Source organism: Neolamprologus brichardi, chromosome 8 (assembly GCF_056152115.1).
Source record: "Neolamprologus brichardi isolate AB-2024 chromosome 8, ASM5615211v1, whole genome shotgun sequence".
Lineage (NCBI taxonomy): Eukaryota > Metazoa > Chordata > Actinopteri > Cichliformes > Cichlidae > Neolamprologus > Neolamprologus brichardi.
The window spans coordinates 21,418,193-21,440,193 of NC_142111.1; the positions used below are offsets into that span (position 1 = coordinate 21,418,193).

Below are 22,001 nucleotides of genomic sequence, written 5' to 3' on the forward strand. Positions count from 1 at the left end.
CATAGGCAGCCCCTCATATAGATGTCTGTTTTTTAAGATCTCTGTTGGTGTTATGGTTATGATTATAGCTCCCCCTGGTCCCACACAAGCTGGATGGAATATTCTCCATATCACTTCCACATGTAATCTACTCAGATTTCCGCTCAGTGAGTGCAAAGGCCAAATGGGTCAGTTTGAGACCACAGAAATCTGTTTAGAAAGTTGTGTCAGACCAGAGGACAATCTTACAGGAAGAGAGCTTTCATACCACCACCAATGCTGAGAATTCCCTCTTCACAATGCATGAATTGCGCCTCTATCTCTGGATTTGTTTGTGATATTTCCTTGGTGGCATCAAAATGATGTCTCACAGTTTTTCTTATTTCATTTTCATGTGTTGTTGTAAGATGAGGTGATATGAAATGTCTAAATTTGCCTTATCACATTATGATAAAAAAAAAATCCATCAAAAAGTTTCTAAATCCACAATCAGAATCATGCAGTGCCATCAATAAGATTTTGAGTAATCCTGCCTGACAAAAATAAATAAATTAATACATACAAAAATAAAATACACAAACGAATCATCCGTAATGATGGAAATAACTGTAACTCTTTTAAAACAAGCTTGCTTCAGTAGTGATCTCCTGCTGTCACAGCTGCGATGGCAGGCTGTGTGGAGTGTGGCAATTAGGACCCAAGATGCAGGCACAGCCTCTGATGTGAGTGAGCATTATTTTGACAGTGACGGTACAAATAGCAGTGATGATGGCAAGTGCAGAACCTAAACTGGAAAAAACTAACAAAAGCAAACTTGAAACCGTTAAATGGCAACACAGGGAGACTGGGCAAAACACAAACAAACCAGCAACAAGCAGGTAAAAACACAGGGCTTATATACACACAGAAACAATCAGGGAATGAGAAAAAGGAGGGAGAAACAGCTGGGGTAATTAGACAAGACAAGACAAGGGAAGCGAAACTAGAAACACTGACAAGAGACAAGGACCTTCAAAGTAAATAGGAAAACACACCGACTGAACTCTGGACACGTAAACCTAACACGGACTGGGGAGACAGAACATCGGAACCTGAAACGTGGGACAGGAGAGCACAGAGAACACTAAACACTGGGAATAATCACAAACAACCCAAAATAAACAAAAAACCACAGAATATTAATAAACTTAAAACACATTGTAAAGCGCTTTGGGTGATTTGAAAAGCGCTATATAAATCCAATCCATTATTATTATTATTATTATTATTATTATTATTATTATTAAACACAGAGTCCACAGACTGCAGACCGTGACATCTGCGTTAGCTCTAAGACTGACTTTCCCAACTTGAAATCTCATATTCTATTAGTATCATGATGTTTTGAAGTCGTCACCATCCAGGAGCTCAAACATTTATGTAAGCAGTCGCTGTAGTCAGCCAGAATCACATTATTAGGCAGTTTTCTCTAATGAAAGTCTGGATAGCTATTCAAGATCTCTGTCTAAATAAATAAATAAATCTGGGTAAATTCCCAGATGATTAAATATGCAACTATTTTGCTGGTAATAACTGAAATGAGTGAAGAAAATCAACAGCCTATTTATGCAAGATAATTCATAATTTTATTGGGGGGTTATATTGGTTGGGTCTGATTATTGTGTGTGTGTGTGTGTGTGTGTGTGTGTGTGTGTGTGTGTGTGTGTGTGGGGGGGGTCATAACCCCCTTAAACCCCCTGGAAATTACGCCCCTGCTATGATTTGTCTGTTGGTATCCATGCACTTTGGTTTTGTTTGAGCATTTCAAGAGCCACTTTAGATGTGGTATTTGGGCTAATTTGCACTTGTTTCTGCCTTTACTACATCAACTTGTATTGGAAATAACTTCTTGTAAAGAAAAAGTTAAAATCTTGGTACCGGTTGATGATTACAAATCGAAACTTATTTAATGCTACAGTCACACAAGGGAAAATAGACTAGACCTTAGCATGGCTAAAAGTACTGTGACCATGTGCATTGAACTTGTGATCAAATTTGATCTGAAAGAGTTATGTAGACAGGGACCAGATTCGATACCACTCTCGTCTATGTAGCCAGTGCATTAACCAGGTGGCAATCAGTTGAGTCAAGTCTACTATTGCAAAGAGATGCAGTGCAGACAAGTTGTGCTCATTGGCACAGACAGACTAAGATTCATTGAGCTATATGTTGGCAAGCTGTCTTTACAAATTAGATAGCAGTTATTTGCACATCTTCACCAATCTGTCCCAGAGCAATGTTCCCTCTAATTTTCCATGTGTCTGAGCAAACACACAAACTCCCTGAGCGGTCCCTTGGACCACTGTGAGCAACATCAGACGTGTACACTGTGGTCACGCCAGCATCAAATCCATCCAAGTTACATGGTTTATTAAAATAATCAAATTACAGCATTTACATTTATGTTCGACTACTTTTAATTAACTGCTTTAGCCCACTTGCAAGGAAAATGTAAAAAAAAAAATCTTGTTCATGACCTGTGTAGTATGTTAACACAATTGGAAGTAAAAATAACTTGAACTCCAATTTTGAAAACACAACTTTCTTTCTTTTCTTTCTTTCTTTTTTTTTTTTTTAATAAAGCACTGACTTGTATTATGAGTCTGTGGTCTGGGAGAGAGTCTGTAACTCTCTGTCTGCAAAATACAGTAAATAATGACCAATGTTGGGCAATTACTTATATAGTTACTTCTTCAAAAAAGTAACTGAGTTATGCAAACAACAAAGTTTTTTGCAGCTGTTTACCTAAAAATGCAGCCAAGGTGTTTTTAAAAAAAAATAAACATTTTCCACTATTTACAGAACAATCAGCTGTTTTGCATCAACTTTGATGCCACACAAATTATTTGTGCCGCTCCAAAAAATAATTTCTGTCCACTATGAGATAAAGGAGAACAACAGCCTGATACCTGCAGGTCTGACAACAGGAGATGCATCACTCCTGTAACACCTGTAACATTCAGCAGTCGCCTCATTGTTCTGACAAAACTATTGACTACACTACACACTAACTACACAAGATTTGCGTTAAACGTGGCAAATCTCTCACATCCCAAAACACCGCCGTCACTCCTAAAACCTCCTCCCTTCCTAAACAACTAAATGCCACGTTGCCATATCGTTTTTTGATTGGCCAACATGGTAAATTTTTTGACCAATAGGAAAGGGTGGGGTTTTTTTTGGTTTTGTTTTTGCTCACAGGCGGAGAGCGCTTTTGAGCGTTTTCCTTATAAAACGACGTTTTTACCGTTTCTTCCAGCACTAAATATAAACAACGATAGTATTCAGGAAGAAAAACAAACATTGCATATAATTTTTTATCATAACTCTGTTTTTTACCGTTTACGTGGCCTATCAACACAATTTAAAAACTGGTATAAAGTCCACACTTTTCCGTCAATTGTTCTGTCTGTCCTGCTCACATCTCCAATGGTTCTACACTGTCACGGTCTGCCGGGGCAAGCCGTGTGGTAATTATTTAGGACCCGGAAGCGGCAGCTCTGGTGCAGGTGAGTATTTATTTACAAAAGAAAATACAACAGAAATGGCGCGGGTGAAGCTGTAACAGAAAACCTAAACTGGGCAAACTAACAAAACAAACCAGAAAAAAGATGCAGGGAGGTCCGGGGAAATATACACCGAGAGACGCAGGGAGACCGAGGGGAAACAACACAGACGAACCAGCCACGACTAAGACAGAAGACACGACTTAAAAACACTCAGAGAACACAGGGAGATTACACACAGGTGGGGGACACAGCTGGGAGTGATTAACGTGACGAGACTAGGGAGGCAAACTGAAAACACTCACATAAGACGCAGACCTTCACAATAAAACAGGAAACACATACACGCAAAGACACAGACTAGGAAACGCGGACTTAACACAGGAATAGATGGGCAGAACAGAATACACTAAACAGAAGGAACAACAGAACCAAAATCACTAATAGAAAACACAAAACGCTGGGTCAAAAGGACCCAGGATCATGACACTACACGTTGTCATTAACGTGGCTTCACTCCACATCAGCCACGCCGCTTTGCTAGCTAAAACACCGGTGTCGCCACATAAGGACGATGTCATAGATTGTCAACGACGTTGATTAGCTGCGTATATACGAATGTGAATCGCATTATTGGCTGGACTGTGTGGTGGCATCGTTCTAATCCCATACGGGAGCAGCCAGTCACTTACTGACTAACACTGCAAAACAGAATTGTGTATAGTTTTAATTTTCATTTCAATTCAGGTTAGTTTTTTTTGTTTTTTTTTTGTGCGCATCACAGATTTTCTGTGCGCAGAGACCGTGCCAGCATTGCGCAATTACGCACGCGCGCAGCTTAGAGGGAACATTGTCTTTGATTGTTTGGAAACAGGCTGGCTTCCAGCAAGCAACCTGTGATTGAAAGAAGTCACCTAGAGGTTGAGGGTGTAGCATGCTTAGACCCATTACTGAAGAATAAAGACTGAACTATATAGGAGGCATTTATCTCTGAGTAATGCTGTTGCACTTCACCCCCTTTATAGTGCTTCTTAAACATTTCTATACCTTGCATCCCCCCTGAAATCTATGCCTATGGTAGCAGCATACAGTAACACCACAGGGAGAAGCAACAGGTGCAGTTTCTGTTAGTATGGCTTCCTGTGAGAGTATGAAATATATGGGTAATTGGTGGATGACAGTGTGAGAGCAAACTACGGTGTTGTAAGATGACCTCGTGAGAAAAAAAGGGAACAGGAGGATGGCAAATGCCAAAGGATGTGTGAATAAAGGTCCTTGTTTGCTCTGTGGTGCTGTCATTTATAATTACACAGCACTCAATTATGTGCATTGAAGGGACTGAGATGTCTGCTGTGTGACCACAAGATTTGTCTTTGAACTCCAAGCTGCTGTCATGCTTGTTTGATGTGACATTTTCCCCCTCAAGATCTCATTGCTCCTGTGATTATGTTAGCAACTTGAATATTTGGTGTTTGATTAATGGTGGTTAAATTAAATGTATTTACTGTCTCTGAGTATACAGCACACTCTCTATCACCATCTGAACTCAACCTGCCCTTGTGATAAAAGCCAAAAGCCAGCTGAGTTGGTTTCCAGAGGCGAATATTGGCAATTGCATTCCCCAGCCATATAATGTAACGAAGAGGTCTCTACATTACCCCGTCTATATCCTCAGCTGGAATGTCTCAGGTCACATGGTGTCCACTGACATGCAAGGTGATATATATATTACTGTCGGGGAAGGCTTCTGAAATCCAACATTCCCTCCCTCTTCCTCTGTTTCCAACTGTGTCTGACAGCATGGAGGCATGGTCGTGATGATGTGTCTTAAGTTTTACTCTCAAGATAAAACCAGTGGAGGAAAGGACCTTTCAAGAACTATACTTAATGAAAGGATAAAGAACTTATAAAGTATGATAAATATTAATGCAGCTATATTTTAAAGGCGAGATTGTACTTTATATTCTATTGGATTAATTTTATTTATTTATTTCTTCTTCTTCTTCTTCTTCTTCTTCTTCTTCTTCTTCTTCTTCTTCTTCTTCTTTTTTTTTTTTTTTTTTTTTTTTTACAAATACCATACTAGGTTTTTACTCTGGTCAATTTTAATAGCTAATACTTTCAAGAATGCATTTCAATGAATCCCCTTTTTACTCTCCACGCTTTTTTTTTTTCAATTAAACCAAAACCTCACAAAACATGTCAATAGTCCAACAACTCCAGTTCCCAAAATGTAAGATAAGATAAGATAAGATAAGATAAGATAAGATAACCTTTATTAGTCCCACACGTGGGAAATTTGTTTTGTCACAGCAGGAAGTGGACAGTGCAAAAGTTATGTAGCAAAAGTTAGAGTATAATAAGAATAAATACAGTACACAACTGTACAGAATAGAATAAAATAAAATACTATATACAGTAGAATAACATAGAATAAAATAAGCAATAGGATAAAAATAGAATACAAATTCTATATACAACTGAGTAAAAATACAACCATGTTAGAAAAGAGTATTGCACTTAGTGTTATTGCACCTGTGTGGATGTGTGTGTTTGATCAGTTGGAGTCTTTGTTGTGGAGTCTGACAGCAGTGGGGAGGAAAGACCTGCGAAATCTCTCCATCCCACACCGTGGGTGCCGCAGCCTGCCACTGAAGGAGCTGTTCAGTGCTGTCAGAGTCTCCTGCATGAGGTGGGAAATGTTGTCCAACAGGGATGACAGCTTAGCCACCATTCTCCTGTCACCTCCACTGGGTCCAGAGGGCATCCTAGAACAGAGCTGGTCCTTCTGATCAGCCTGTTCAGTCTCTTCCTGTCCCCGGCAGAGATGCTGCCACCCCAGCAGACCACACCATAGAAGATAGCTGAGGCCACCACAGAGTCATAGAAGGTCTTCAGGAGTGGGCCCTCCACTCCAAACGACCTGAGTCTCCGCAGCAGGTACAGCCTGCTCTGCCCTTTTCTGTAGAGGGCTTCTGAATTATGAGTCCATGTGAGGAGCCTTTGTAAAATGTAATGATTTGCAAATCTCAGGAACCAATATTCACAATAGAACATAGGATAAATGTCTCAAATGTTTATATTGAGACATTTTTCTGTTTCATGAAAACAAATTTAATGACGGCAACACATCTCAAAAAAAGTTGCAATGGGGGCAACAAAAGACAGGAAAAATAAGTGGTGGTAAAAAGAAGCTGCTGGAGGAACATTTGGCAACTAATTAGGTCAGCTGGCAATGGGTCAGTAACATGACTGAGTATAAAATATAGAGAGACTGTTTTTCAGAAGTGAAAATAGACAAGGGTCTTAACAAATCAAAACTTGAAATTCCTTTTTAGTCCTCTGGACTAAAGAGGAGAGGAAACATTCGGCTTCTTATCAGCTCTGTATCCTAAAGCCTGCATCTCTGACAGTATGGGGGTGTTTGTGGAACTGGCAGCTTGCACATCTGGAAAGGCACCATCAATTCTGAAAGATATTTTAGAGCAACATACGCAGTCTTCTTCAGAGAAGGCCTTGCATATTTCAGCAAAATAACGTTAAACTCTGTACTGTATCTATTCAAACAGAACAGCTTCCTTGTAGAAAAGTCCAACTACATGTGTATTTTTTTTTAAGATGTCTTGTTTTCAATTTGCTACACTGAATAACGTGAAAAAATTACATTTTACACACTGTCCCAACCATTTCAATATTTGTTTGACGCTGAAACCTTCTGGTGCTAAAATGTTGACCCTTGCCAGAGGATTCTGTGTATTTTCACATATGCTACATTTATCCCTTACAAAAATATCAGTGTTTGGTTGAGACCAAGTGCTAACCATTCAAAAAGTCCTTTTGTTTTAGTAGTTGGATAACAGTTCCACTGAATAATTATTTTTAGGCCCAAGCACTCAAAATGTCTCCAGTATTTTTCAAAAAAGTAAAAGAAAAAAAGTGTTTCAAATGTCTGTATGGCTTCTGTCTCTAATTAATCATCTCAAGACCTACTTATCAGGTTGCCCTCAGAAGGTAACCAAACCTTCTATTAGTAACCACTAATCAAAACATTTGGACAGTCATCAAGATGGCTCTTCGTTCTGGGGCTTATTTTACTGCACCAACTTTGATGTTAAAGACCTACTGAAAACTAAGTGATTTTAGATTATTACTTTTACTTAAGTACAGGATCTGATTATTTAAAACATGCTTTCTTGGTGCTTAAACTCAAAATTAGACAGGATTTTATTTACGAAGATGGTTTATTGAGGAGTAAGATATCAAGAATCTCCTTTGGCTGATACAGAATATCGCAGGCTCTTTCAGTGCTGGCTCTTTCCTGTGGGGAAACACACACTGATATTTGCAGTTTAAAAAAATGGGGACGAAACATATTACTTACCTAATTTATGAGGGAACAACCAAGTCATGAAGACTTCTTTTTGATACTGAAGGACCTAGCTCTTTTTTTTTATAAAGGACATTTGCTGGCTTCAGCAGTTATAGAGTGATGTAACGCAATCAGAAAATGTTCCCCATAAGCCACGTAGAAACACATCCAATCTCACGATGTGTATTTTAGGGTCGCGAGCAGCGAGGCCCTCGGGGTCCAAAATGGGGGTTTTGAAACGGGATGATGAGAGAGGAAACTGGCGCTAAGAAGGGGGTGTGAAGGGATTACTGGGTAGGTGCAGATCTGCCCAACTGAAATAGCCTGGTTTTATAGGTGAATGGTCATAAATAAAGGACATGCAGACCAATTTATTGGTATTATTTCAGGGGACCACAGAGTTAGAGTCTGGTTTGTGTTTTGTTGTGATTAGGAGCAAAGATGGTGATAGGGTAAAGATGGTAATGACTGAATGAAAGAACGAGCGTCTCAAATGCCATGCGGCGGGATAGTGGGTGGGTTTGGTAAGGGTACAGACGTGGAAGCTTACTGTATATTTGGGGGCCTTGGGTTTAATAGAAGGTAGAGAGAAGAAGCCTGGTAAGATAAGTTGGCATGCTGTCCTGTTTATCGGAGGGATGTAAGGCGCAGGGCAAAGACTCAGCCAGGAAGGAATGAGCAGAGTCATCGGGCTTCTGTAACACGACGCTCCGTCTTGATTGCCTGTAGCAGCTGGGCAGCCACCGTATCTGTGCGAGCGTGTGCGTGTCTTCACATGTGTGTGAATGCAGAATTTTATGTTCGAGTGAAGTGGTTCGAGCAAGTATAACTGCACGTTCACGTCTTTGATCAGTGCATCAGTCTGTTTATGCCATCATGTTGACTTATGCATGTGAACTCAAGAACCTTTTTCCTTGTACAGTCTTCTTTGCCTGTTTTGGTGATTTGGTGTTATGTAATTCCTTCTTGTGCAGTCTTTATTTAAGAAAATCCAAACTTTTGGTACTTGACTTGTAGACACTGTGTTTCTTAGATTGTATTAGTTATTCTTTTCAGTTTAAGGCTCCAGTTATGCTTTGTTTTCCTCCTTGAAATTAGCATATAACTGTATATTAATATTGTTGTTCTTGGGCAAATTCTTGGGCAAATTCCTAAGGGGAAATGTTTATTTATTCTGTAGGATGCTGATGTTATTCGTTTTATTCATTAGTCACATAGAGACATATATTTCATTTAATAAATGTTCATGTCCAGCACAGTGGGAGCTAACTTTAGCTCCTCCAGACAAAAGTGATCTCCTCTGGCTGCTAAACACATCAAAGGATGTAAGCAAATGCTGCTTGTGAAGCGCCTGCTAAGGTAATAAGTAATCCGATGTAGAGAACTAATGTCACGGTGTCTTTAGAGCGGTGGGAAAGTCCAGGACCCTGTCCTAAGTCTGTCTAATCATTTTGTTACCATATGGTCACTTTTAACTGCTTGTGGTGCAGTGGTGGGCGAGGAGGGTGAGGTGAGGGGGCAGTGCTGGGCTGAAGATGTAAAGCAGAAGGTAGAGGGCAGAAATGAGAGATGGTGAGGTGTTTGGACACACATTAGAGCAACTAAGACCTATAATTAATTCTTTGTATTTAGGACATATGTAGAGAAATGCAGGGTGTGTTTACATTTGGCTTCAGATCATCATAGGTTTATGTGCTTTAGCAAAGGTCCAGCCATTTCCTATCTTTGTCAGTACAGAAATGTACACAGCCTAGATATACTTTGCTAGTTCTGGGTTGAACCCCCTTTTTGCCTTCAGAACCACCTCAGTTCTTTATGCCATGGATCCAAAGGCATGCTGAAACCCTTTCTCAGTGATTGTGGTCCAAATTGAGGCAATCACATCACACAGTTGTTGCAGATTTGTTGGCTGCTCATGCATGAATGAATCTCCTGTTTCATCATATCCCAAAGGTGCTCTGTTGGATTGAGATTTAGTGACTGAGGACGCTATTTAGAACTCATTGTCATGTTCAAGAAACTAGTTTGAAATGATTTGAGCTCTGTGACATGGCACAGTCTCCTGCTGTAAGTAGCCAGAGTGTGGGCAAACAGCTGGGGCAACTGTGGCTAGGGCTCAGGTAGAAGAGTGGTTTATCTACCAATTAGAAGGATCGTGGATTGATCCCCTCTGATCCCTGAGTTGCATCCATTGGCTTGTGAGTGAGTAAAAGTGCTTAGGTATAGATAAAAGCACAGTGTGCTAATGGGTGAATGAGGCATGTAATACAAAACTCCTTGAGGTCTTATTCTGAGTAGAAAGCTGCTATATAAGTACCAGTCCATCCATTTACTGTTGCTGTAAAATTTTAAACAATGCTTTCCTGCCATTGAAGGGCCCAAAGTGGACCAAGAAAATATCCCCCACACTATTACACCACCACCACCAGCCTGAATCTTTGATACAAGCCAGGATGGATCCATGCTTTCATGTCCATTGCAGCACAAATCAAGAATGACCAGGCAGCATATTTCTAGTCTTTTATTATGCAGTTTTTTTGTGTGAATTATAACCTTAAGTTTTCTGTTCTTAGCTGACAGGAGTGCCACCACTGTAGCCCATCTGCTTGAAGGTTTGATATGCTGTGTGTTTGGAGGTGGTGTTCTGCATACCTTGGTTATAATGAGTTATTTGAGTTACATTTGGCACTGAGTGTATCAGCAAATGTTGTGAAAAGTGCAAACATTTGTTATTTAGTTATTTATCCCATTATAAAATCTCATCCTCTCTCCCCTTTATTCAAGCATGAGTAAAGAAATTCTCTGCAAAAATTAGTCCATGAAAAGCTTATCAGAGAACAAAACAGTGATTTTTTCCCCCCTATGAGAACAGTGGTATTTGGTAAATATCCAAAACGGGTAACACAATAAATGGTACATTTTAAGTTAACAGTAAAAGTCAACCAGTCAATTAAACAACAACTCATAATGTTTACTGGTGTATTTGGTCCATAATTGGTTTGTAAACCATCATTTTGAAGGTTATCGTAAAGTTGCAACAAGTGTTCATAAATCTTTTTTTTTAAGGTTATTACATTTATAACATGTATAATGTTTAAAAACTGCTGTTTGCTATACATGTCATAGAAAAACTGGGCAATTTTCCACAAAAAAGATGCACAACAGTCAAGGCAAACAAGAGTTCACCTGGGCACCTGATGCATATTGTTAGTTAGAAAAGGCAATGTTATACGGGTTATGTAAATTTGTAAAGCTCATGTTTTGATTCGCTTTGTCTTGAAGGTTTTTGTATGTCCTATCTGCATGTGACACCTGGACCTATTTAAAAAACTATGGTTGTTTTATATTCTCTCTGTTCATTCACTGTCCTCCCTCCAGCTCCTTCTAGGGAAACCCCGGCAAGGCGGTATCCCTTCGCAATGCAAAGATGGTGCTGCTGCTTCCTCCCCCAGGCACCGATGCGTTTCGCCCCTTTACTCGGGAATCACTGGCGAAGATCAAGAGGCTCGAGGAGGAAAGGAAAAAGGCAGCAGAAGTAAAGGCTGATGACGAGGAAGAACCAGCAACCCCGAATGCTGATCTGGAGGCAGGCAAGGGTCTGCCCATGATCTTTGGGGACCCTCCACCAGAGCTGCTCAACACACCCCTGGAGGACATAGACCCCTTCTATGAAACACAGAAAGTCAGTATGAGCACACATGGAAGAAAAAGCTCTGCTGAAGCACACAAACACATTGCACACTCAGGCTCTAATAAACTTGACTGTATCTTAAAATGTGTCATTGCAGCTCCATGCAGGGCCTCTTAGAGAATTCATTGAAATGTTGTTTTTTGTGCAAAAAATTACAAACTTCATGGATAATTTTGTGTTTTTCAGACATTCATTGTGATCACCAAAGGAAACACGATCTTCAGGTTCAATGCAGAACCGGCGTGCTACATTCTGAGCCCCTTTAGTCTGGTTAGGAGAGGAGCCATCAAAATTCTCATACATTCATATCCTTTTGATTTATTGAGTGTATTTTAGTTTGAATGGTATGACAGTATTCTTGTACGCTTCCTTAATCCTGACTTAAATTATTTAGCATGTTCATCATGATTACAATTCTATCGAATTGCGTGTTCATGACAATGAGCAACCCACCAGCATGGAGTAAAACTGTTGAGTAAGTAGCTCATCACTGATTATTCACACGTCACACCTCACACAGTAGTTTGGATAATTAATTCTGATTAATTTCTTTCTAGGTATGTCTTTACTGGTATTTATACCTTTGAGGCAACAGTTAAAGTGTTGTCTCGAGGTTTCTGTGTTGGATCTTTTACATTCCTTCGAGATCCATGGAATTGGCTGGATTTCATGGTGATCAGCATGGCGTAAGTATCTGCTTGTGTGTTTATTTAAACTATGTAGATGCATTTGGTAAATAGTTGTTAGTACTTAAATGACAGTAGGAACTCCACCCTTTTTGCTGGTGCAATATAACCACTGAAGGTTATCCAACAGAGACATTTGGTTTTAGTAAAAGATTGACTAAAACCAAGTGTTTTTCCATTTGCTTCATTACATCAGAACAGTGTACCTGTCTTATTGGGGCGATCGTGGCTCAGGGGGTTGGGACGTGTATCTGTAACCGGAAGGTCGCCGGTTCGATCCCTGGGCTCTCTGTCCTGGTCGTTGTGTCCTTGGGCAAGACACTTTACCCTACCGCCTACTGGTGAGGGGCCGCTGGCGCGATATGGCAGCCTCGCTTCTGTCAGTGCGCCCCAAGGCAGCTGTGGCTACAACCGTAGCTGCCTCCACCAGTGTGTGAATGCGAGAGTGAATGAATAGTGGCATTGTTAAGCACTTTGGGTGCCTTGAAAAGCGCTATATAAATCCAATCCATTATTATTAGCTGCTAGTTTGGTTCCCTTTTTACACCTCAGCTGTAAAATTCTGATGGGGTATTGTCGTCACCTTGCCGGGAGGGTGGGCAACATAGACACCCAAGTTTGTGAATGTGATAATTCAAGAAGGAAGTCACCTAGGATTTTCAAATTACCACAGGTGTATCTATTAAAAATCGGAAACACACAAACACAGAGTATCGCTGCCAATGTTTTTGTTTTATTTTTATGGTTTATGATGAGACCTCTGCTTACATCGGGTGGCACGGAAACCATTTCCTTGATATGTTTGTGCCTTTTCCCAGTTACATCACTGAATTCGTTGACCTCGGCAATGTGTCTGCTCTGAGGACATTTCGTGTGCTTCGAGCCCTTAAAACAATTACTGTGATTCCTGGTATGCTTTCTGTTTTAATATAACACTAATAGTTTAACTGCAGTCAGTACACATTATTTTTACTGGTTTTTGAGATATTCGACTTCCAAATATAGACCACTCATGTATCAATTGTGTTTTGTCAGGTTTGAAAACAATTGTGGCTGCTTTGATCCAGTCAGTGAAGAAAATGGTGGACGTGATGATTCTGACAGTCTTCGCCCTTGCGGTTTTTGCACTCGTTGGTCTACAGCTTTTTATGGGAAACCTGCGACAGAAATGTGTGCGATGGCCCATCCAAACCAATGACACCATGTTTGAAATCTTTAACGGCACCTCTTCATTCAATAACACAGTGGACTTCAACGACACCATTGGCTTAAATGATACATATACCAACAGCACCTTCAATTTCACTGAATATATTGAAAACTCAGGTATTTTTCATCTAATCTCTAAGTTTTTCATCTGTAATTTTAAATCAATATCGTCCACAGTGGTGTAAAGGTGTAGCTTTTCCAATTTCTTTTTTTGGTTGATTATAGAGAATCAGTACTTTCTGGAAGGCAGCCAAGATGCTCTGATTTGTGGAAACAGCTCCGATGCTGGGTGCGTATCACCACAAAGATGCTACAGTGCTAATTTTGTCTTTTATTTGGGGTACTGGAGTTTCAGTGCAGACATGAGCCTTAATTGAAGTTTTAGAAAGGTTACAAGTGTGATTTGGAGGCTGGGAGTCCAGATGTAGTTGGATAACTTTTCTTCTCTGCTGACAGGAAGTGCCCTGAAGGATACACATGCATGAAGGCTGGGAGGAACCCAAACTTTGGCTACACCAGCTTTGATTCTTTTGGCTGGGCCTTCCTTGCCCTTTTCAGGCTCATGACCCAGGACTACTGGGAGAACCTTTTCCAGCTGGTTGGCTCTTCTTTCATTTGCTTCATTACAGTTTATGCTTTCATTTTAAAAATGTATTGTGAAGAAATTTGTCCTTAGTCCTCGTAGCTTCTTTTCTGTTCTTAAAACAGATCTTGAGGGCAGCTGGTAGGACATACATGATGTTCTTTGTAGTCGTTATCTTTCTGGGCTCCTTCTACCTCATCAATCTTATCCTGGCTGTGGTAGCCATGGCTTATGACGAACAGAATCAGGCAACTCGGCAAGAGGCCATCGAAAAAGAGGAGGAGTTCCAGCGGCTACTAGAGCAAGTCAAGAATCAAGAGCAGGTAACTTACACCGGCCTATTACACTGAATCAGAATTAGTTCAAAAACTGATTAAAACAAATGGCAAACAAATTTGCTTGATTTATTATTTTTTCCAAAAATAATCAAAAGCATTTTTGATGCAAGCTTCAACGACTATTATTGGCAAATAAATCAAACTTATACACAGAGACAGTATTTACAGTGTTGAACCTCCTTCTTTATACGCAGTTCTTTCTGGCACCGGATGCTCTTCAAGGGATGTGATCTAGGGAGACTCTTGGTCATAGATTCAAACTATTATTTACTTTGCCTTGTGACATGGTGCTTTTTCCTTCCTGAAAAATGCACTGATTAACACCAAATTCCTCCTGGATGACTGGAAGAGGTTGGTCTTTGCCTGGATCAAATTCAAAATAAAACTGAAGATGCAAAGTGTATAAGACACCAATATGTGCCACAACAACCACTTTTAACCACAACTATTTGGATTTAGTGTCCCAGCAATCCCTGACTCATTGCCAAATTTATATTACTTTACAATAACTTCTCATGCTGTCCATGTGTTCAACTGTTTAGAGTATTATTACAGGTCAAAACTAGTCTCACCTTCAAGCCTTTTAGGCAAAATCCCAGTACTGGTTTTTGCCATCCTATGGCTCATAGTAAAAACTTTGTTTTCTTTTTTTTATTCAGTACTATCCATCCATCCTTCCACCTTCTTCTGCTTAACTGGGGCTGGGTTGCGGGGGCAGCAGCCTAAGCAGAGAAGCTCAGACCTCCCTCTCCCCAGCCACCTCCTCCAGCTTGTCCGGGGGAACACCACGGCGTTCCCAGGCCAGCCGAGAGATATAATCTCTCCAGTGTTTCCTGGGTCTACCCCAGGGCCTCCACCCTGTGGGACATGCCTGGAACTCCTCAACCAGGAGGGCCCAGTAGGCATCCTTGTCAGATGCCCGAACCACCTCAGCTGGCTCCTTTTGATGTGGAGGAGCAGCGACTCTACTCTGACCTCCTCCCCGATGGCTGAACTTCTCACCCTATCTCAAAGGGAGAGGCCATCCACCCTTCGGAGGAAGCCCATTTCTGCCACTTGTATCCGCGATCTCGTTCTTTCGGTTACTACCCACAGCTCGTGACCATAGGTGAGGGTAGGGAATCGCTACCTTATCATGGTGTAGGGAACAGTTCACCATGCCCGGGATAGGGTTACCAGGGCCCCACTCTGGAGCCAGGTCCGGAGAGTTTGCCCGAGGGCAAGCGTCTGGTGGCCATCTTCCTGACCCATCCTGCAGGAAGCACCGTGGGGGTCGAGTGCATTGTGAGCCGGGTGGTGGCCAGGAGCGGAGTCCCTGATGGACCGATCCCTGGCTACCAAGACTAGCAGATGGGACATTGAATGTCACCTATTCAGTACTAAATTATAATAAAGTAATATTTTATACTGTAAAATTACAGCCGAGCCATCTTTTAAAGGGTTTTATAAACTGTCCAATGCAATAACAAAGACATTTTACTGAATGACTTATCTTCTGCCAATCAGGCTAAGATGCTCGGTAGCCAAGGCACTCTAACCAGCAAGAACTCGCTCAGCCATCACACTGGGTCTGATTTGGCAGATGATGAACAGAGCCTTGACCGTGATGAAATTGTCAAAGATTGCAATGGGAGAATTATTCCACGTCTGATGATCAGAGCGCCTACCATGAACGAGGTAAGTTATAGTTAGTGGTGCCTGTATGAATCCTTTTAAAAACCTTTGCCTTGTCCATCTGCAATTACATACCTTGACTTATGTGTTTTGAGAAATTCTCAAACTATATTTGTAGCACTTTGGTCAACATTGTTGGATGTAAAGTGCGTTTAAATAAAGATGCTCTGCTATGCTATGCTATTTTACAGTCTGCCATGGATTATGAATGCAGAGAGAAGTCACTGGGCTCCGTTCACAGCATGCTTCAACTGGATGAACCATGCATGCCAGAGAGAACTGCTAGTGCTCTGACTGTGCTCACTGCAGCTGCCATGGAAGGTACAGCACCAAACACACACAATATTGATATCACACTAACAAAATTAGGATATGTTGTTTAGCTTTGATTAATGTAAGCTGAGGACACAACAACATAACCTCTATTTCGGGGTAATGTTTTTTTTTTTATACTGCGTGGAGAAATCTGGCATCTGGAAGTGTCGGGTGCCACTGGGGGTGAAGAAGAAATACACAAGGCTTAGCATTAGGTGCTCTGGTGTGAGCAATAATTCCTAAGATTATCAAGCAGTTGTTAACATTGTTCATTAATTTATCCAAGGCCGATACGGTGGAGTTGTCTTGAGCTTATCATAACGAGGCTAAATATATTGTGTGTAGCAGAGATTCCTGTCAAACATGGTGTTAAGCTAGATCTATTTCAGCACAGCTATAACTTGAAGCAACAAGACTTGGACTTTAGGTTGAAGGTTTAGGCTTAAGTGAGGTTTAATATTACCTTTTGTTTTCTGCCTCTTTCTCTAGAGTTGGAGGAGGCTCAGAGGCCATGTCCACCTGGCTGGTACAAATTTGCTGACCTTTTCCTGAAGTGGGACTGCTGTACCCCCTGGGTGGTCTTTAAAAAGCGGGTATACTTTGTTGTGATGGACCCTTTTGTTGACCTGGCTATCACTATCTGCATTGTGCTCAACACCCTCTTCATGGCCATGGAGCACTACCCCATGACCCCGGAGTTTGACTATATGCTGTCAGTGGGGAATCTGGTATGTGCCGCCTAACATTTTAAAATACTTTAAAGACATTGCTCAGATTTTAGGGGTGAAAAAAACATTTATCTTTTTTTAAAAAGGTTTTTACAGGTATTTTCACAGCAGAAATGGTCTTCAAGCTTATTGCTATGGATCCCTACTACTACTTTCAAGTTGGCTGGAACATATTCGACAGCATCATTGTTACACTCAGTCTGGTGGAGTTGGGGCTGGCAAATGTTCAGGGTCTGTCAGTCCTCAGGTCATTCCGTCTGGTGAGACACACTGATTGAATTTCTTTGCATCAGTTTAACACTGTGGAATTACCTGCTCTTCTACTAAATGTCTTTATTTATTTTTGTCCCATGTTTGGTGACAGCTTCGAGTTTTCAAACTGGCAAAGTCCTGGCCCACTCTCAACATGCTCATCAAGATCATCGGTAACTCAGTAGGGGCTTTAGGAAACCTGACTTTGGTGCTGGCCATCATCGTCTTCATTTTTGCCGTCGTGGGCATGCAGCTCTTTGGCAAGAACTACAACGACTGCGTGTGCAAGATCTCCTTGGACTGTGAATTGCCGCGCTGGCACATGAACGACTTCTTCCACTCATTTCTTATCGTGTTTCGCATCCTGTGTGGGGAGTGGATCGAGACTATGTGGGACTGCATGGAGGTTGCCGGAACTGGGATGTGTTTAGTTGTCTTCATGTTGGTCATGGTCATTGGAAATCTAGTGGTGAGTCCAACAACTGCATGCTATCTTCAGACTGAAGATTGAAGAAAGAAAGTCTTAGTTATTTCAGTGATCCATCTAGGAGATTGTGAAGTAAATATTTGAGTATGTTAAGGAAAAACTTGTGAAACTTTTTTTTGTTGGAGCTGGAGGAAAAAACTGTTTACGCTGATCAGCCAAAAGATTAAAACAGCCTCTCTTATACTGTGCATGCCCCAGTCGTGCAGCCAAGAAAATTTTGACCCATCAGTGCAGAATCACCTGACCTCCTCACCCCTGTGGTTCGAGACTTCAGATCCTCTGTGTTCTGTGGGTTGTTGCATAGTATCCATGGATCAGGCTTGTTACGGCACCTCTCACGGGTGTTTTGAGATTTTTCATGTTCCTCAAGCTGCTCCTGAGCAGTTTTTGTTGTTTGATTGGACTCATTGCCCAACTGGGGATCTAGATGAATGACATGTGTCAGAGTGACATTTATATCCTAGGAGCTTGTTTCAGTCCAACATATACAATTTAACAGAACAGCCTTTGAACTGATTGAGAGTCTGGCTCAATTTTCGTGATGAGGCTTCAGGGTTTGTAATGCTTTCTGAAGAATTCTGTGTCTGTAGCATGAAAACGCTGCCCCCTGACCTTTTTATCTTGGCCTCACGAAACAAGGCCATACAGACGATCACTGTCAGACATCATTTCAGCATCATATTTAATGACTAGAGCCAAATCCATTTCCTGTCAGGTTATTCATAGAAATGAAAAGGAAATGGCTCATCATCAAGGTTTGAAGTATTGTGTTAGGCACGCTGTGCCAAAATTGTTGAGGCTTCTTGGATCTTAAACTCTTACTTACCCACTCTTAAACCTGAGCATGCTTACTTAACACATGAATGTACACTTTTTTTCACTAATAATGAGGCAAATAATATACTTACAAGGTTCATGGGAGGGGGTTTCTATTTAAATCTAATGACTTAAGCTACCAAACAGTGGTTTTGACCTTGAGTATGCGCTAAGATCCGGCTCAAGTAAGCATGCTGCCACTGATGGAACAAACGTGGACAGCTGAGCGAGCACAGCTCAGGTGGCAGTGCGTCTGGGTGTAAAGGAGAAGTCATTTGATAGCAGATTGAACTCTAATTGATGTAGAGGTAATCATATTGAGCCATCAACACCACAGCATATAGAGCAGAGAAGATTTAAAGGGGACTTAGTATGTTTTTATTTATTTTATGTCATACATTACTGTTAGAATGGTGGATGATCATTCTGTGTGAGATGGGCAGCCAATTAGAATAAACTTGGCTCAGAGGGAGGGGCTTATTTTTGAACTGAGAATCACGCAGAGTATTTTCTCTGGTTGAATGAGCATGAAATCACCACTAGCTTTTATGCACAGTTTTTATTAAACAAATAATAATATAACATCAGCTCAAGCTGCTGGCTGTGCCTTCAGATAAAACCAAAAGTAATGAGTTTTAAATTTTTCGATTTTTTAAAAAAAAATTTAATCTATTTTGCAGCAAGAAATTGACTAGGTACATTTCCTATAGGCCACACTGTTCCTCTAAGACAAGGAAGAAATGTCTCACTTCATCAGGTTACCGGAACTGTACAAAGCTAATGGAATTAGCTGACAAATCACCTGAATTATATTCCAGGAGACTAGGAACATGACCCTGAAAAAACACTATAACCTCTACCACAGTTATTTTTTCCACTCATCAAAGATCATCAAATCCATATCCGATCTTTCATTGTCGCGTTTGGTTTTTGTACAGCTCATCCTGTCCATCAGCTTTATTTTCTTATTGACATCTCGGACACTGGAATAAGCGAGATGAGCATTCCCACTAGTCCATGTAACCATGATCTCCTGCTAAACCTGGGAAATAGAAGCCACGAAATTGAATAACATGTTTGAGTATCTAAAGATAGCTGCATCTGAGACAGGAGGCAGACAACATAATATTTACTGATGTGACGTCACAGGAACAATATGATGTCTGCTTGAGCTATTCCAAACTTTTGTGTTTGGTTCAGCAAAGTTAGCACATTTTTACTCACTGATCACTGGATATAAGCTTGATCACTGTTTTGCAGTCGAGTAATGATTCCTAATTCTCACTTCTTTAGGCATCACTTTGACTGTCAATTTTTTTTTTCACTAAACAAAATGAACAATAAGAAACTGTTAATTCTATGTGTGAAATATGGGCTGTACGTATGATGCGTATTCATAATTACCTTCATTACTCTTTGAACTCAGGTGCTGAATCTCTTTTTGGCCTTACTGCTCAGCTCGTTCAGTGGAGACAACCTTTCTGCAGGAGAAGAGGACGGAGAGATGAACAATCTCCAGATTGCCATCGGCAGGATCACACGGTTCATCGACTGGTTTAAAGCGTTCATCATTCAAACTATCTTGCGGACTCTTGGCAGAAAGCCCAAGGAGCCCGACGAGGGCCCTGCTGATGACGTCGACCCTAAAACGGAAGGAATTGAAATGAACCATTTGGACACCAGTCAGACTTTCAAACTGGCAGATGGGATATCAGATTGCCTAGTTGAAGGCCGGCCTTCTGGATTTATTGTGGATGGAGAGTTTAGTCTTAGTGTGCCAATTGCCCAGGGAGAGTCAGACTTTGAAAATCTGGGAGAGGACGATGAGGATGATGAAGATGAAACCAGCGATTCCAATTATGATAATCACTCTGAGAGTTTAGATGAGGGACATAGCCAGCAGAATACCGTAAGAAAACTTCTGTCCTAATCCAAAGTCTTATACAGTTTATTTCAAATAATTGCCATCTTTTGATCTATTATTCATCTCAAAATAAGATTTTAACAGCTCTTGACCACCAATGATAAATTGTATTGGTTAATTCATTCATTCACGTGTCCAACTTGACTTTTTTGTGGTCAAATTTGCAGCTAAAATTCAATTCATCAGGAAATATATATCCAGCATAAGTAAAATTCGACTTTGGTTAACAAACTGGCAACATGGCTTAAACATGTATTGGAACTTTGTATTTGGAAATTTGCCAAACATTAAAATAAATCCTAACTATCATCAGAATATATAATTTTTTGTAACTGTTGGAAATAAGGCAGCAAAGAAAATAATTATTCTCAAAATAAATAATACCGGATGTTGTTCCTGACGTAACCTCAAAGGGATTTGTGTGTGCTCCCAGGATCCCCATAATGTATTTTGGGGACAATAAACTCGTGTGCTGGATGTTTCTCAAACTCCTATGAACACTTAATAAAGTTTGTTTTCTGTTCGTCTGCTGTTTCAGGAAAATGTGAAAGATCAAATTAGTATCCCAGGAAATATCAAAGTGAGTTAACAGTATTTTCATCTGTGTGATTGCATAATGCATTTGCATCTGAACTTTAACTGTGATTCTTGTCCAGCTGATGGGTGTTCGGAATGATGAGGATTCTTCCGTATGCAGCTCAGCGGACTATCGACCGCCTGAGCCTGAACCGGAAATAGAAGAGCCAGAGCCACTGGAGCCAGAGGCGTGCTTCACTGACAGTATGAACAACAAATTTATTAAATAAACAAAACAAAAAAGACACAGAAGTCTTTTTCAGTACCCATTCTGTAATCTGACATTATGAGGTAATCGCAAACCTTTCCACTTTTCTCAGACTGTGTGAGGCGCTGGCCATGTCTGATGGTGGACATCACCCAAGACAAAGGCAAAAAATGGTGGAACCTCCGCAAGACCTGCTTCACTATTGTGGAGCATGATTGGTTTGAAACCTTCATAATCTTTATGATCCTCCTCAGCAGTGGAGCTCTTGTGAGTGTTGTCATAACAGCAACAAATTTAGAAACGATGACCTTTTTATGATAGCGTTAAGACACTGATCCTGTCATGACACATATCTAGGTAGATAATGTTTTCTTTTGGCAGGCTTTTGAAGATATATACATAGAAAAGCGCCGAACGATCAAAATAATTCTGGAGTATGCTGACAAGATTTTCACCTACATCTTTGTCATTGAGATGCTCCTTAAATGGGTTGCATATGGCTTCAAGACCTATTTCACCAATGCCTGGTGTTGGCTAGACTTTTTCATTGTAGATGTAAGTTCCCCTGCTTGCCTGTATGTGATAATACATCTCCTATGCCAGAAAGGTTTTGTGATAGCA

At 40.7% G+C, this 22,001-nt stretch overlaps 1 protein-coding gene across 2 annotated transcripts in view; it reads left to right on the plus strand.

Annotated features, from left to right (window-relative positions):
* Window positions 1–22,001, plus strand: part of scn4aa (sodium channel, voltage-gated, type IV, alpha, a) — a 33,092-nt gene that overhangs the window by 1,701 nt on the left and 9,390 nt on the right. For both annotated transcript variants that reach the window (XM_087844812.1, XM_087844813.1), the window contains exons 2-20: window positions 11,272–11,575; window positions 11,771–11,889; window positions 11,970–12,059; window positions 12,142–12,270; window positions 13,089–13,180; window positions 13,306–13,596; window positions 13,705–13,768; window positions 13,936–14,077; window positions 14,188–14,385; window positions 15,907–16,077; window positions 16,266–16,395; window positions 16,879–17,117; window positions 17,204–17,377; window positions 17,482–17,838; window positions 20,099–20,581; window positions 21,135–21,176; window positions 21,253–21,376; window positions 21,493–21,647; window positions 21,762–21,935. In XM_087844812.1, coding sequence (XP_087700938.1) covers window positions 11,321–11,575; window positions 11,771–11,889; window positions 11,970–12,059; window positions 12,142–12,270; window positions 13,089–13,180; window positions 13,306–13,596; window positions 13,705–13,768; window positions 13,936–14,077; window positions 14,188–14,385; window positions 15,907–16,077; window positions 16,266–16,395; window positions 16,879–17,117; window positions 17,204–17,377; window positions 17,482–17,838; window positions 20,099–20,581; window positions 21,135–21,176; window positions 21,253–21,376; window positions 21,493–21,647; window positions 21,762–21,935 — 3,429 coding nt within the window. In that variant the 5' untranslated portion in view covers window positions 11,272–11,320. The remainder of the gene's footprint in view (window positions 1–11,271; window positions 11,576–11,770; window positions 11,890–11,969; window positions 12,060–12,141; window positions 12,271–13,088; window positions 13,181–13,305; window positions 13,597–13,704; window positions 13,769–13,935; window positions 14,078–14,187; window positions 14,386–15,906; window positions 16,078–16,265; window positions 16,396–16,878; window positions 17,118–17,203; window positions 17,378–17,481; window positions 17,839–20,098; window positions 20,582–21,134; window positions 21,177–21,252; window positions 21,377–21,492; window positions 21,648–21,761; window positions 21,936–22,001) is intronic.